The sequence below is a fragment of the Lytechinus pictus genome, chromosome 8, assembly GCF_037042905.1.
Source record: "Lytechinus pictus isolate F3 Inbred chromosome 8, Lp3.0, whole genome shotgun sequence".
Lineage (NCBI taxonomy): Eukaryota > Metazoa > Echinodermata > Echinoidea > Temnopleuroida > Toxopneustidae > Lytechinus > Lytechinus pictus.
This window is the reverse complement of record NC_087252.1, coordinates 14,373,902-14,388,609: the sequence shown is the minus strand read 5'-3', so window position 1 is coordinate 14,388,609 and position 14,708 is coordinate 14,373,902. Positions and strand designations below refer to the sequence as shown.

Here is a 14,708-nt window from a genome sequence, read left to right as displayed (position 1 = left end):
GAAGACAATATTTTTCTACATTCTATTCCAGTAAGCCACCTTTCACAACTTTCTGCTTCTTCCCAAGATAAGCATGGTACCTGAACATGAGTTAAAAAGAAATTATCAACATCTGTTTTGTGTATCAGTGTACAATACAAGTTTTTTATAAAATCTGTGGATTTCTTTAAGAATCTCGTTATTATCAAAGACCTTTTTTTCCCATTTTTTCAAGAAAGTGTATTTCTTTTTTTATTTCCTCTTTGCCTTTCTAGCTGAATAAATATCGAGTAACCTTTTTTCCATTCTCTATCCATTTTTGTCTTGATCTAACATAAGCACTTTTACACTTATTTCCATACCATTTGTTTATAAACTATACTTTCAATTTATTCATTTTGTCTATTAATTCATCATTCATATTAGTATTAAACATTTCGTTGTAATGCGTTAATTCTCTTTCTAATTTCAGATACCTCTTTGCTCCAGACTGCTTTTCCTTTGCATAATGGTTACCGTATTCTTTAATCTTATATTTACAAACACCCCATTGTATTTGTGTACTCATTCCTTTCGTTTCAAACTTGACCACTTGTATCAGACTTTCAACATAATTTACATAAATCTCGTCTTTCAACAACGAGTTATTAATAACCAATAATCTTCCAATAACCTTTACCTCTTTTTTTCTTGAGATGTTTTTATCTTTTTTTATTATAGCATTATGGTCACATTCTAATGCAGGCCTTATGTCTGTTGAAAAGACTGAACCCAAAAGATCATACACGTCAACCAATAATCTAGTCTTAGTGTACATTTAATAATAATTGTTGCCAAGTATTTTTTTTTTACCTTGGTTACACTTTCTCCATATATCAATTTGTTTTTTGCTTGAAAGCTTTTAAAATTCTTTTTGGGTAAATAAACATTTGATATGCCATATGTATCTAATATTCTATTTTGTACACAATTCCAATGTCACCTGCTATAACCATATCGTTATTAGGTTTACATGCTTTTACCCAGGCATGGTCAACATGCCAATGCCATCTATAGTCACTCAGGCAACATATCATGCAAGGAAGGACTATACACTGAAATTTGCTGTGCCAAAATCGTCAATTGATTCCTACAAATACTCCTTCTTCCCAAGGACAATCCAAATATGGAACCACCTGCCTGGCGAAGTTGTATACAAAACAGGTCTACCAGCATTCAAAGAGGCTGCGCTTCCCATTATTAGAAATCGGCAACCTCCAACCGGATCTTTTGTTCTTTAAGATGTATCCAGGTTTTTACTTGCACATCGCACTCTCCTTTTATTGTAAAATAGAGATATTCACTATGACACCAATCTTTCACGACATATTGCAAAGTTCATTCCAGTTTAGCTTTTAGAGCTGCAAGAGGAATTATCGCAGATGGAAATCAGATGGAACGAACATAGTATTTGCATATATATAAATTAGGTATAATATTAGGTATAATGTTGCATGTGTTTATAGTACTACAGAGTTACGCTTAAGAGTTTTACATATGTGGTTAGAATATTTAAAATTATTTAGTTGTAGTTACCGTAATTTTATTGTTGAACTCTCATCGACCTGAGAGGGCGGTGTGTTGTCCGGTGGGACGGTGACCTGTGGGGGGGGGGGCATTAATATTTGTATTATCAGTCGTTGTAAGGTCATGATCTATCATCGTATCTTGAAGAGAATTTATCGTATTGAATAATGACCATTATATGCCATCATATTTACAATCATCATTAAGTATCATCAGAATATAAACATCAGTATAGTTATCATCAAATATTACGAATGAACATATCATCTCCATAATTATCATCGTGTATGTATAATATCATCGTTATGATCATTATCATCATAAATCATCAAGTAAAAATATAATAAAGAACAGACAACGTAATAAAGTGTGAAGTTAATGAGATGACTATACCCTGTATATTCTAAGTACACAGTAAAAAAAAAATATACAACGCTGTTTACTATATGATCCTTACAGTAATTGTTTAAACAGTTTAAACAACTGTTTTAATCTTAAGCAACAAAGTTAAATTTTCAATAAATTAAACATGATAGTTTAAACGGTTAAACAAATAATGTAAGGTTCATATAGTAAATAGCGTTTTTACTGTGTAAATAAAACAATATTTTTGCGAATTCAGATTTAGGTGGTGTATTTTTAAACTGCATTAAAAGAGTATAAGTTATCATACAATCATAACTATAAATAAGGAATAAACATCATAATCGAGAGTCTGATGGAACGATAGCCTGTAAGGGGTCAATTAAGTATGTAACATAATGTCAATATAATGACTGGTAACTAAATAATTTTAAATGTTTATCATATTCTAACCACATATGGAAAACTCTTAAGCGTAACTCAGCAAACACATGCAATATTATACCTATCGGACGTACAGAAAGGTTGATCATTTTATTGAATTGCCCTGCGATAACATTTAGATCAAAACAAGATTTCGTGTGGATGAAAAGGTCAGAAAAAATGTTTGACATCATTGCATTATTGTATGCAGCAACGACCGTTTTTTGTTTATACTCTATCAATTTAATCAATGAAATAGTTTCGTACAAACCATGCTAACTCTTCATATTTGCATATAAGCTTCAATTTTTTTAATGTACAAGCGAAACTGTATTAAGTATATAAATAAGTTAATTAAATAAATTAAATAAATTAATTGTCCAACTGTACCAAGTAAAAATTTAAATGACAGAAAAAGACTATCGTAGGTAAATATCATTAGATCATAATTGGGTCAGTTCTCAACCGTTGTGGAAATACCTGATACATAACAGGTAAGAACAATCGGAAGTTCATTGATTTGGTCCAATAAAGTTGTGAATGTTACATAATTTAGTTGACATTTCGTTTTATGTTGGTCCATAAAAACTTAGAGAGGAGAGAGGGGGGAGAGGGATGAGAGAGAGAGGAAGAGAGGTGAATAAACAGGTCGTCCTGTGAAGTTAGGGGGCATACATTCCCAATGCCATGAACTTTTGAATAACTATGGGAATGGTCGTACAGTAAGCATGGTAAGTCGAAGAAATGAAATGACATTGCGGTGTTCTGAGAGACAAGGTAGTTTTACATGGGCGTTCATCGAAAGGGGACATGGGTACACGCCCCCACCGATTACAGAAAACTGAAACTGCGACTGAATGACAGACTTAATTTGTACACAATGTACAAAATATGAGCCATGTCGGCATGAAATTGTGTAGTAAAAAAGTAACATGGTGTCGCGATATTTAAGAGATAGGCCTAAAGGATTTTACATGGGCGTCAATGAGTGGGGGACAGGGGACCACCCCACCCCGATTTCCGGGGTATTCGACATCATATTAATGTCCCCTCTCCGTGATTTGTCACAAAAGAAGAAATAAAATATGCTGCTCGCGATTAAACTTTAAACTGTCATCACTTTGTTTGTAGAGATACATATACTCTTTATATTTACAAAAAAATGCTTAAAATGCCCCCTTGTCAGGTCTGAGTATCAAATTTTCTGTGTGAATATCTCTCATCGCAATGAATTACTGGTAAATCTGTCAAATTCGCGGTTAGTTAATGAGTACATTTATATATATTTAACCAACGATTTTGGCAGCCATTTTAAAGATCAACCAAATTTCTACTTCATTACTCTTCTTTAAAATCATGGACCATCTGATGTGATTATGTAATCATGGAATGTGGAGTTTTAGTTGCCTAAATATAGGGCAAAGTCACAGGTGAAACTTTGCCAAACGCCATCCTGACATATAACAAGTAAATAGATTGAATCGAATGTCCACAGCGTGAACAAAATATACATGTACAATGTATCCGTAACCAGCCAGGAATAGTTTCCAACCGGATTTTTTTTTCACCACACTTTAATAAGAATTATCATTTTACAACTGAATTTAACCCTTATCAAGCAGACCAATAAAGAATGACAATAATAATCACCCTTTTAATTTCATCTCCCGTTGACTCAGGGGCGAACCAGGATGGCCAGGGGGGGGGCGAAATTATTTTTCCCACCGCAGTTGTGAAAGCCAATATGAATATTCATGACTTGCTTCTACATGACAAACTCTTGGAGACTTTCTTCGATCACGGGTACTGATCACATAGTTGACATCGTTCAATTTCTTTTTGACTATGTAGGGACCACTAAACCTAGCTTCCCCTTGCAAAGGCAACAACACTAACACTTTGTCTCCAGTCTTGAAACTTCGCTCTTTTGCATTTTTGTCAGCTTGAGCTTTCATTTTTCCCTGCGACACTTTCAAGTGTTCCTTAGCCACATCACAAGCTTTTGAGAGCCTTTCTCTAAACTTTGACACATAGTCTAGAAGGTTTTACATCATCATCCTGAACCATAAACCTCTCTTTGATAAGCTTTAGGGGACCCCTAACCTCATGACCATAGACCAATTCGAATAGACTGAAACCTGTGGACTCATTAGGGGAATCCCTAGTTGCAAACAGTAGGAATGAGATCCCTTTATCCCAGTCATCGGGATAGTCTTCACAATAAGCCCTAATCATGGTCTTCAAAGTCTGATGATAGCGTTCTAACGCTCCTTGGGACTGTGGATGATAAGCAGAGGACTTGATCTGCTTTATTCCCAACTCCTTCATAACTTGCTGAAATATTCCTGACATGAAATTTGACCCTTGGTCAGACTGAATTTCCTTAGGCAGACCATACCGAGTGAAAAACTGCACTAACGCCTGTACCACTGTCTTTGCAGTGATACTCCTCAAGGGTATCGCCTCTGGAAAACGTGTAGACAAGTCCATAATCGTCAGGAGAAATCTGTGACTCGACCTCGTTCTTGGTAAGGGTCCAACACCCGGGGGGGGGGGGGGGGCACTCGACCAAAAAAGTAGTGGGTATGTGCCGCGGGCGAGACAAAAAACGGGGGCCTTGGAGCGGGCTTATTGTAAAAAGGAGGGTCCTCGGAACGGGCTTCGGAACTACAAATGTTTGTGAAAACGGAGGTCCTTTGAACGGGTCCCTGCGTGTGAGTGCGTATGCACCCCTATGGAACGTGCATGCAGCTGCTTTGCAGCTAGCCCAGCAGCACGGGCGCCGGGTGCGCTAGCGCAGAGGCGATGGTCGGACAGCGCTCTGCGGCCGCTTTTCACCAAAATTGCGGCTGATTGTAGCAGAACAATGCGACCGGAACGGCGTAACGGAAAATATGCGAAGCCTTGGAGCGGATTTATTTCTTCTTTTTCTCGATAAGAAGAAAATGCTATGCTTTGGAGCGGCTTTCTTTGTTCTTTTTCTCAATAAGACAAAAAATGATATGCCTTGAAACGGAAATTTCAGTGTAAATATGGGGGTCCCCTCCGCGGCACATACCCACTATGCATTATATACTGAGTGCCCCCCCCCCCCTGGGTCCAACACAATCAACAAAAACCCTTGTAAAAAGGTTCATCAAATGCAGGAATGGGTATCAATGGAGCAGGCTTGATAGAAGGCTGTGCCTTACCAATAATCTGACATGTATGACATGTCTTACAGAAATGCACAACATCTTTGTGCATCTTAGGCCAATAGAAATGCTTCATAATTCTATCTTCCGTCTTCCGAATACCGACATGACCTGCCATAGGTAACTCATGAGCCATTTTCAGAATATCTGTGCGGTAACAGGGAGGAACTACAACCTGGTGAATAATACACCAATCTTCATCAGCTGGTCTCCGGGGAGGTCTCCACTTCCTCATCAAAATGTCATCTTTGACATAAAAGCACTCAGGAACCTTATCAGCCTCAGAACATGCTTTCTGTGACAAGCTTTTCAACTCTGGGTCTGCCTGTTGTGCCTGTACAAGGGAGGACTTACTAAACAAACTATCATTGTTAGCAACAGAGCCTTCAACACTATCCCCATTCAAATCCTTGAAAAAGGTTTCAGCTAACCAGACATCAGTACTCTCCTCTACTCAGCAGATTCCGCATCATCCTTTTCAGCTCTACGAGTCTGAGACCTAGTAACAACACAATCCGGGAAAATCCCTGGAAAATCTTCCTGCAACAATTCAGTTTCAGCTACCTCAACGGGCTTTTCCGAAATCACTGTAGATGCAACAACTCTATCTCCAGCCAAGTCGTTACCTAACAAGAAATCAACACCTTCCATGGGTAATTCTGGAACGAAACCAACAGTCACAGGACCACTAACTAGGTCACACTTTAAGTCGACCTTATACAAAGGAACCGACATGAAATTTGGGCCAATACCTTGAATTAAGACTTTGGCATTCTCTGAACTCTCCGGAGGAAGAGCCAAATCCCCTGGCACCATCAGGGACTGTGCAGCCCCTGTATCCCTAAGGATCACCGCTGACCTACCAGCAGCACCAGTCGAACAAGGGGATACTTTACCATCATACAAAAAACTTCTAAAGGTTTCATCAACCTGTTTGAGAAACCTGCTAGAGAAACACTCTCAACATCTCGAATGGGCTCTGATGGAACAAACTCCATCGAGGAAACACTTGTTTGCTTGACAAAACCCATGTCTTTCTTAACCTTGGTTGGCATTCCAACCAATTTCCAACATGATTCTTTCAAATGTCCCGATTTGTGACAATGAGTACAAATTTTGGAACTACGACTCTCAGACCTTTTGGTTGATTCTGTGCCCCCACTAGCCTGATTCTTCTTAGTGTCTTTGTCCTTGCTTGCATATTTTCCCTCACCAGGTTTATTGTGGGATTCAAATGACCCTTTACCTTTCTTTTTCCAATAAGAATAATCTCCACTACCTTTATGTGTGACCTCAAATTCATCAGCTACTATGGCTGCTTTACTGACTTCAGTAACTCTATGGTCATCTAAGTGAGATTTAATGCCAAAAGGAAGACTCTTTTTGAATTCTTCTAGGAGGACAACTTCCCTAAGGTGAACAAAATCTGTGTCAACTTTCAGTGATCTATACCACTTATCGAACATCATTTCTTGTTCCCTAGCAAATTCAACATACGTCTGGCCTGATTGTCTTTGCATGTTCCTAAATTTATGTCTGTACGCTTCTGGTACCAACTCATATGCATTGAGAATTGTTTCTTTCACTGTAGCGTAGTCACATTATTGCATTTCAGAGAGTGAAGAATAGACTTTTGCAGCCTTTCCAACAAAAACACTTTGGAGGAGAAGAGTCCAGTATTCCTCGGGCCAATTCAGTCTCTTGGCCACTTTTTCAAATGACACAAAATATGTATCAACTCCCTCTTCATCAAATTTTGGCACAAGGCGAATGTTCTTCGCCACATCAAAGCCTTGGGGAGTTTTATCTTTAGCGGAGTTAATATTTGCATGAGCTAACTCCATTTCTTTCAACTTTAGCTGGTACTCCAATCTCATTCTCTCCTTCTCAATGTTTATTTTCTCCATTTCAAGGTTTTCTCTGATTCTTTCTTTTTCAAGGTTTTCTTTCATTTTCCTTTCCATTTCAAATTTTGCAAGTCTAATCTGAGAATCCTCTGACATATTGATTGAAGTTTCAGACTCCTCTGTAAGCTTCATGTGACTAGCTAACAAGTCAATTATCTCTGCCTTCTTTAAACCTGGGGCTAGAGATACACCCAAATGATCACAAACTTATCAAATCATCTTTCTTCAGTGACTTCAAATGGTCATATGACAATTCTGGTCATATGACAATTCTGTCATTGCAAGAAATTCTTCAACATCAAACGTAGCCATAGTGAAATATACAGAAATACATGCAAGTAATAACACAGTACAGTATATTCTAGAACTTTCCAAAAATTTCCAAAATGTTTTCAATTCAAATTGGCTGTTGTTTCAACTTGACTTTCGTCTCAAATTGGGGTTCGATTTCCGAAAAACTGGTTTTAATTTCAAATTGGCTTTTTGTGCAAATTGGCTTTCGTTTCCCGGACAAGCCCCCAAAATTATTTGTTACGATACTGCAACAAATAACAATGAAATATTTTTGAGTGTTGAAGTTGAATTTGTTTTTATTACAGGAAATTAATTATACATTTACAAATCATAAATTGAGAATGGTCTTACGTCTCTTGAGATTGCGATAATAATCCAAATGATAGTATCCAGATAAAAGTTCACAATTATGGCGATGATGAAACTGATGTTGAAGCACGATGAATAACAAGAGTCACTGTAACGAGTTGAAATGTCCGTGAAGACGATGTTGATGATGAATAACAGTCAAATTTAGCAATCCATGGGTTGAAAAGCGTTCATTAAACAGGTTGATGATCTCGATGGGAACTGAGAATTCCTCTTTCAAAATAACTGCAAACAGTTTATTGATGGCGGGCAAATAATTCCACAGAAGATAAATATTCCAGGTGGAAATAAACTCTGCTCTGACATAAAGTCTGGCGTGAAACTCTGAGTTCTGATCTGATGATGAAGGGATCTGATGTGATCAAGTGATCTAATATGATGTGATCATGTCCTTGAAGAAACTACAGCTATATATGCACATTTCAACTATTCTAGATCATTCTAGTATTCACTATTCTAGAGGCTTCTATGGTATTCACTATTATGGAAGGTTCTAGTGTTGTCTTTTAAAAAACATTCTTCTTTCAGGAGCAGTCAAATTCCAGAAGACTCTTGAATGACCTCATTGAAATCAACAGTGTAGCTAATCCTATTGTTCATTTCCACTACCACTGGAATCCTATTGTTTGCTTTTCCCTATTCAAAAATAAAACTCCTTGGCCTTTAAATAGGCAAGAGGCCTGCAGAACAAAAGCTTTTACAAACACGTTCTCGAATGTTCTTTATCATTCTTGGCTATGGATATCCTTAGAGAGGAAATAACTAAATAACTAAATAACTAGATAAATATAATTGCTCTTACAATTCTTCTTATATGTAACACAGCTTCAAGATTTTATTGTAAACCTCATAAAACATTCAGCCTTTATCTCAGGCATTATTTAATCTACATGCTCTAAAAATTCATATCTTATTTCGACATAAACCTTGGGCCTAATTTATAAATGTAATTAAGTCGTAACCTTGTCACAAAATGGCCGCCACTGTCAGACAACAAATCTTGTAACTTGTATCGAATTTGACATAGCTTAATCTCACCAATAAAACATGTGATTTGTATTAAAATTTCAATACCTTGTTGAAACAACAACCTATCGAGCAAATAAATAAATCCTAATAATTGTTCATGAATTCTACAGTCTTTGTTTTCAATATTTGTTTCTGAAACTGACATACTTCACTCGTTACGCGTTCGCATAGCGAACCACTTTAAGTAATTTCTATGTAAATAATAATATTGACATCAAACTTTAATCATAAAACATCTTCATCATGGTTTATCAGATTTCTTTCCTCTTTACATCATTAATAACTTTGTCTATCTATTTTTCATACTACTTACTCTTTGGGCGATATCAGTCCCGCAACAAATCAGAAATTTGAGGGCAATTTTCCGTCCTCAAAATCAACAACTACTTCATCGTTGAAATATTGTGGCTGCAAAGTATCCTGGGAAAATTTATGGTATCATTACAAGTAAAATATGGTGTTCGTTAAAATTCATAAAAAATGAACTGTTTCACGGAAACATCCTCCCCGCCCAAAAAGGGGATATTGAAAGTTTACAAAATTAAACCCTTTTTTTCACGAATTTTCAAGTTCTACTTCTTAATATACAAATTGCATAATAATAACTTTTAAATTGCACCTTTAACATATCTTGGGTAAGGTGAATTAACTGAAATCCTGAAAATAATCCTGAATATAATAGTCTGAGCAAAATAAACTAGATAACACTGTTATCCAATGTAATTTTTTTTCTTCATATTTTACCAATGTTAATTCAACTTACGCATGACTGACTTTACATGAATATGTATTTTCATAAATTCAATCATCATATCCCTCAGCAGGATAAATAACAACTATCTTGTTGATGGGTCTTCTCAGTTCAGAGTCCACAGTCTTTACTTTGACGTTGCGAATGTGTCCATCAGACCTGGATATACATGAATGACCCGACCTAGAGTCCATTTTCCTCTAATTGCATTTGGTTCTGCTATCACGACGACATCGTCCGCGCGTACATTACGTCTTTCAGTGTTCCATCTTTTGCGTGGTACAAGTAATGGAAAAACGTCTCTGTTCCAGTTCTTCCAAAAAGCACTCACTATCTGCTGCACGAACTCTACGCGACGTCTTGGATTTCGCGATTCGATGAATGGTCCTTGGGATACAGTTGTCGATGATCTACCAAGTAGCATGTCATTCGGGCAAAGATAGGCACCGTCGTCTGGGTCGTTCACAGGTCGGCCAATTGGTCGTTGATTTACCAGATTCGCTACCTCTTTCAGACAGGTATAGAGTTCAAATGGAGTTAATGTTTGACTACCTACTGCTTTCTTCAGCGCTGATTTACAGGACTTGACAAGTGACTCAGCGCAACCATTCTGATGGGGTGCCGATGGGGTGGTAAACTGCCAGACTGTTCCCCTTTCAGCACAAAAGTCTTTCAGTTCTGTTTCACTCCAGCCATCTCGCGTAGTTCTCGATCAGCTCCAATGAACTAGGTGCCGTTGTCACTGAGCAACCTAGCTGGTTGCCCACGTATTGAGAAAAACCTCCTCAGAACTTGGATAAACTACATAGTTGAACAATCAACAGCTAACTCTAGGTGGACGGCTCTAGTATTCAGGCAGGTAAATATTACTCCATAGTATTTAGCCGTCTTGTTCCTGCTCACTTTCACTGCTATTGGTCCAAAATAGTCTATGGCAGTGAAATGGAATGGCGGTGTGAATGATGCCATTCTCATATCTGGAAGATCAGCCATCATCTGTGTTTCATTCTTGTGATCATTCATTCTGCATACTACACATTTGAACTTGATTGTCTTGGCTAGCTTAGGTCCCTGTAGAATCCAAAACTTTATCCTAGTTTTGGCAGTCGTCGTGGCGATGCCGTGATGACCTAGTTCATGCATGTGTCTGGTGATGATAAATGACACATGATGATTTGATGGCAATGGAGCGGGATGCTTGGATTCATACGATGTTCTCAGGTTTTCTGCTCTGCCACCTACTCTCAGCACGCCTTCATCATCTAGAAAGGAAGTTAGCGCCTTGAATTCACCTTTCTCATATATTGGTTTTAGACTTTGTTGTGCTTTGATTACCCAGTACTTCTCAGCTTCACTCAATTCTGATGGTGTAAGAGTGAATTCAACATCAGGTACTGCATTCTTCTGGATCTTGCTCTTCAGAATTCGAGCAAATCTCAAGACATATGCTGTGATTCTTAGAAGTCGTCTCCAGCTGGATACTCTTGTGCAGTCAACAACTTCAGGGCTTGCTATATGCATAACTGCTTTCACATTCCGTCTCTCTTCAGCTCCAGCCGAAGTACATGTACCTGCCTGTAATTCATATTGTGGCCACTGGTCATCAGGCAGGCGTAGACAATTTTCCATCTGTTTTCCATCTGTCATGTAGTTGATCAACAGATATACCTCGTGATATGTCATCTGCTGGATTCAGACTACCTGGGACGTGTCTCCACTGACTTGGGTCAGAGCTACTTTGAACTTCTCCAACCCTAGCTGATACAAAGGGCTTGAATACTCTTGCCTGGCTTCTTATCCATGATACGACAATCATAGTAGACCGGCCAAAACGATTTTTTATACTTTGGACGGCAAAATTTGTTAATGCTTGCTAATGCTTGGCATCCCAGCTAATAGTTTTGCAAAAATACCCAGGAATAGCGTACGGCCGGATGCCAAGCGCAATTTTGCGTGAAAGTGTCATTTTTAGCGTAACATCTGAAAGAATTTTGACGGATTATCATCATATTTTTTATTATCTTTGATATGGAATTATTTTTATTCAGAGTGTCAAACTATAAGTCTCATAAATATGCATTTCAAATTTGGATATTACACACAAACACACATGGCACAGTGAAACATAAAACCGCGATTCTCTCAAAATAAAAGTTTGTGAAAAGTTTTTTACGCAACTTAAATTCTTCGATTTCGAGTCGTTTATCCATTGAATGTATAGTAAATGTCCTGATGCCACAAATATCAAAAGAATTTTCAAGTAAGATGGAAGATATCTCATTTTATTTTATCCGAAAGGAGACAATGTGCATTTTACCAGGTGCGCATTTCGAAAGAAAATTTGAAAATACCGTACATTATGTACATAATTACATTATAAGTACATACTAAAGCGAGTTTTTAATTACATGTATAGGTACGCACTAAAGCGAGTTTTTAATTTGATAGCACAATTTGTCAATTCTTTGCATCCCAGCTAAAAATCTTGCGGAAATACTGAGGAATAACGTACGGGCGAATGCCAAGTACACTTTTGAGAAGAAAACACGTGGACAAATGATATGCCATTGCTCGCCGTTTAATTCCGTACGAGGCATCAAAACACAGAGGCAATATGCCTAAATAACATAAGAGGTGATAAACCTCAAAACAGTCTGAACAATGTCGTAAGACATAACGAAAAACTACATCTGTGGCATCCTATTAATCTTACTGAAAGATATGGTCACGTGATCGCCAGGAAGGGTAGTAACTCCTCCCTGGGACTGTTGATCACGTGACCCACCCGCAGGATAGTAGTTCCCACTGGTGTTTCCCTAAATCTTGGTAAACAACATCTTTGGAGCATATACTTTGATATCAATATTGGTGATCTGTCAGGTTTCAAACAAATTGTTTCTGAACAAAAACCTTCTACACTTCTAAAGCAATGTATCATGACATGCTCCTCCTTACCATTTACATATAAAAGTCATAATTAGCCACATAATGCTCTATGCTGCCTGTCCTTAAGTCCTACCCAACTTCCCAGCCATATTGTAGGCCTAGTCACTTTAATATGACTATCTGGACAGTGGACTTCTTTAAACCTGAGAATATAATATGTATGACATATAAAAGTATACCTCTATCCTATGGCCATCTATTCAACAATGTTGTATATCTGCCTTCTTGATAAACTCGTAAGTGCCCTGCCCAACCTTCCAACCTTATGCAGGCCAAAAAAGTTACCTCCAGATGTCCTTGTTCCTAATCTAAAACATAAAATCATAAAATAATTCAATATCTCTCCCAACCTCCCAACCATGATGAATGACTGTCTAAATTCTGCCCAACCTCCCAGCCTTAATGCAGAAATCAATGTCTTTCCAACCTACCAACCATGCTGATCTACTGTCGTAACTCTGCCCAACCTCCCAACCATGATGACTGACTGTCTAAATTCTGCCCAACCTCCCAGCCTTAATGCAGAAATCAATGTCTTTCCAACCTACCAACCATGCTGATCTACTGTCGTAACTCTGCCCAACCTCCCAACCATGAGATGTTTAATAAGAATATCATAAATCGTGATACACAAAATTTCCTACACACGGTAATTCTCAACAGTAATTCAGCTCTACGCATGGACTAAGATATCAGCTTGTATGGTAACATATGTGCTAAAGTCACCGCTACACTGCATTGCCTCAGAAATATGCAACCCCCTTAACGATCCCGTGACTAAATTCTGTATTGACGCCGGGTCCTCCCATCCCGATAATATATTACCAATGTACCTGGGTGGGAGTGGAGGGGAAAAATTTGTTGCCTCGAAGGAATTTCAGACTGCAATGGCTTTATTACGTGCACACGTTACTAGTATATTCCACAACGCACATGTTTCCCGCTGTGATTAGATCACATGTTATCCGGTTAGTGATCACATGCACAATCTGTATCGATTTGGACTTTTACACATTATATTCCTCTATGAACCTAACACTTGTTTCTCTCAAAAATTTACTGATCACTGAAAATGATCATTACCTTTTGCGTGAAAGTAAAATTTTTTAGCGTAAATTCTGAAAGACTGTCGAAAATCACACATTTTGATATTTTGACGGGACCTGTAAGATAATTTGTTTTCCTTTGATATGCGATTACTTACATTTGGAGTTTCAAATTATAACTCTACTAAATATGCATTTCAATTTGGAATATAACACACTCATATATGGCACTACGAGATATAAAATCGTGATTTACTCAAAATAAAAGTTCGTGAACACTTTCAATAGTTCTAAGTTTTTTTTACAACTTAAATTCTTCTATTTAAATGGGTTCATCTATTGAATATCGATCGTTTCTAATGTCTCAAATATTAAAAGAATTTTCAAGTAAGATGGAAGATATATTTTCCGAAAGGGGACATTCAAAATTTATCGGGGAGGGAGGGGGGCCATTCTGAATGTAAATTTGAAGATACCATATATTTAAAAATAATTACATGAATAAGTACATACTTAAAACGAGAAGTATCTCATTTTCAAGATATTATACCCAAGGTATTCTGCTCGCGATTCGAGTGTATATTTTATTTTGGTTTAGCGAGATAGGCACCCAACACGGAATTACAAAAAGATGCCAAATAAATTTTCGACTCCAGCTTCGCGCTGGCATTAATAAATGAGATAAACAACTTGCTATCTGTTTAAAAATCATGCTTGAAGTGTCAATTTCTTAGAAAATTAAAAAAGAAATTAGCTCGCCGTTCGCGCTCACATTGTTTAGTTAAATACGCACCCAGTCCATTATTAAATAAATGTGCATACTGTATGTCCAATTTTTAGC

General features: G+C 37.5%; 1 protein-coding gene across 1 annotated transcript; it reads right to left on the bottom strand.

Moving 5' to 3' along the window:
- Positions 1-10,676: 10,676 nt before the first annotated feature.
- Positions 10,677-11,522, bottom strand: LOC135155221 (uncharacterized). The gene has a single exon (XM_064104123.1). The coding sequence runs from the start codon at positions 11,520-11,522 to the stop codon at positions 10,677-10,679; it is 846 nt and encodes a 281-aa protein (XP_063960193.1).
- Positions 11,523-14,708: the final 3,186 nt, after the last annotated feature.

Excerpts from the sequence above, each read along its gene's own strand:
- LOC135155221 (XM_064104123.1), bottom strand. The coding sequence starts at position 11,522 with ATGACAGATGGAAAACAGATGGAAAATTGTCTACGCCTGCCTGATGAC.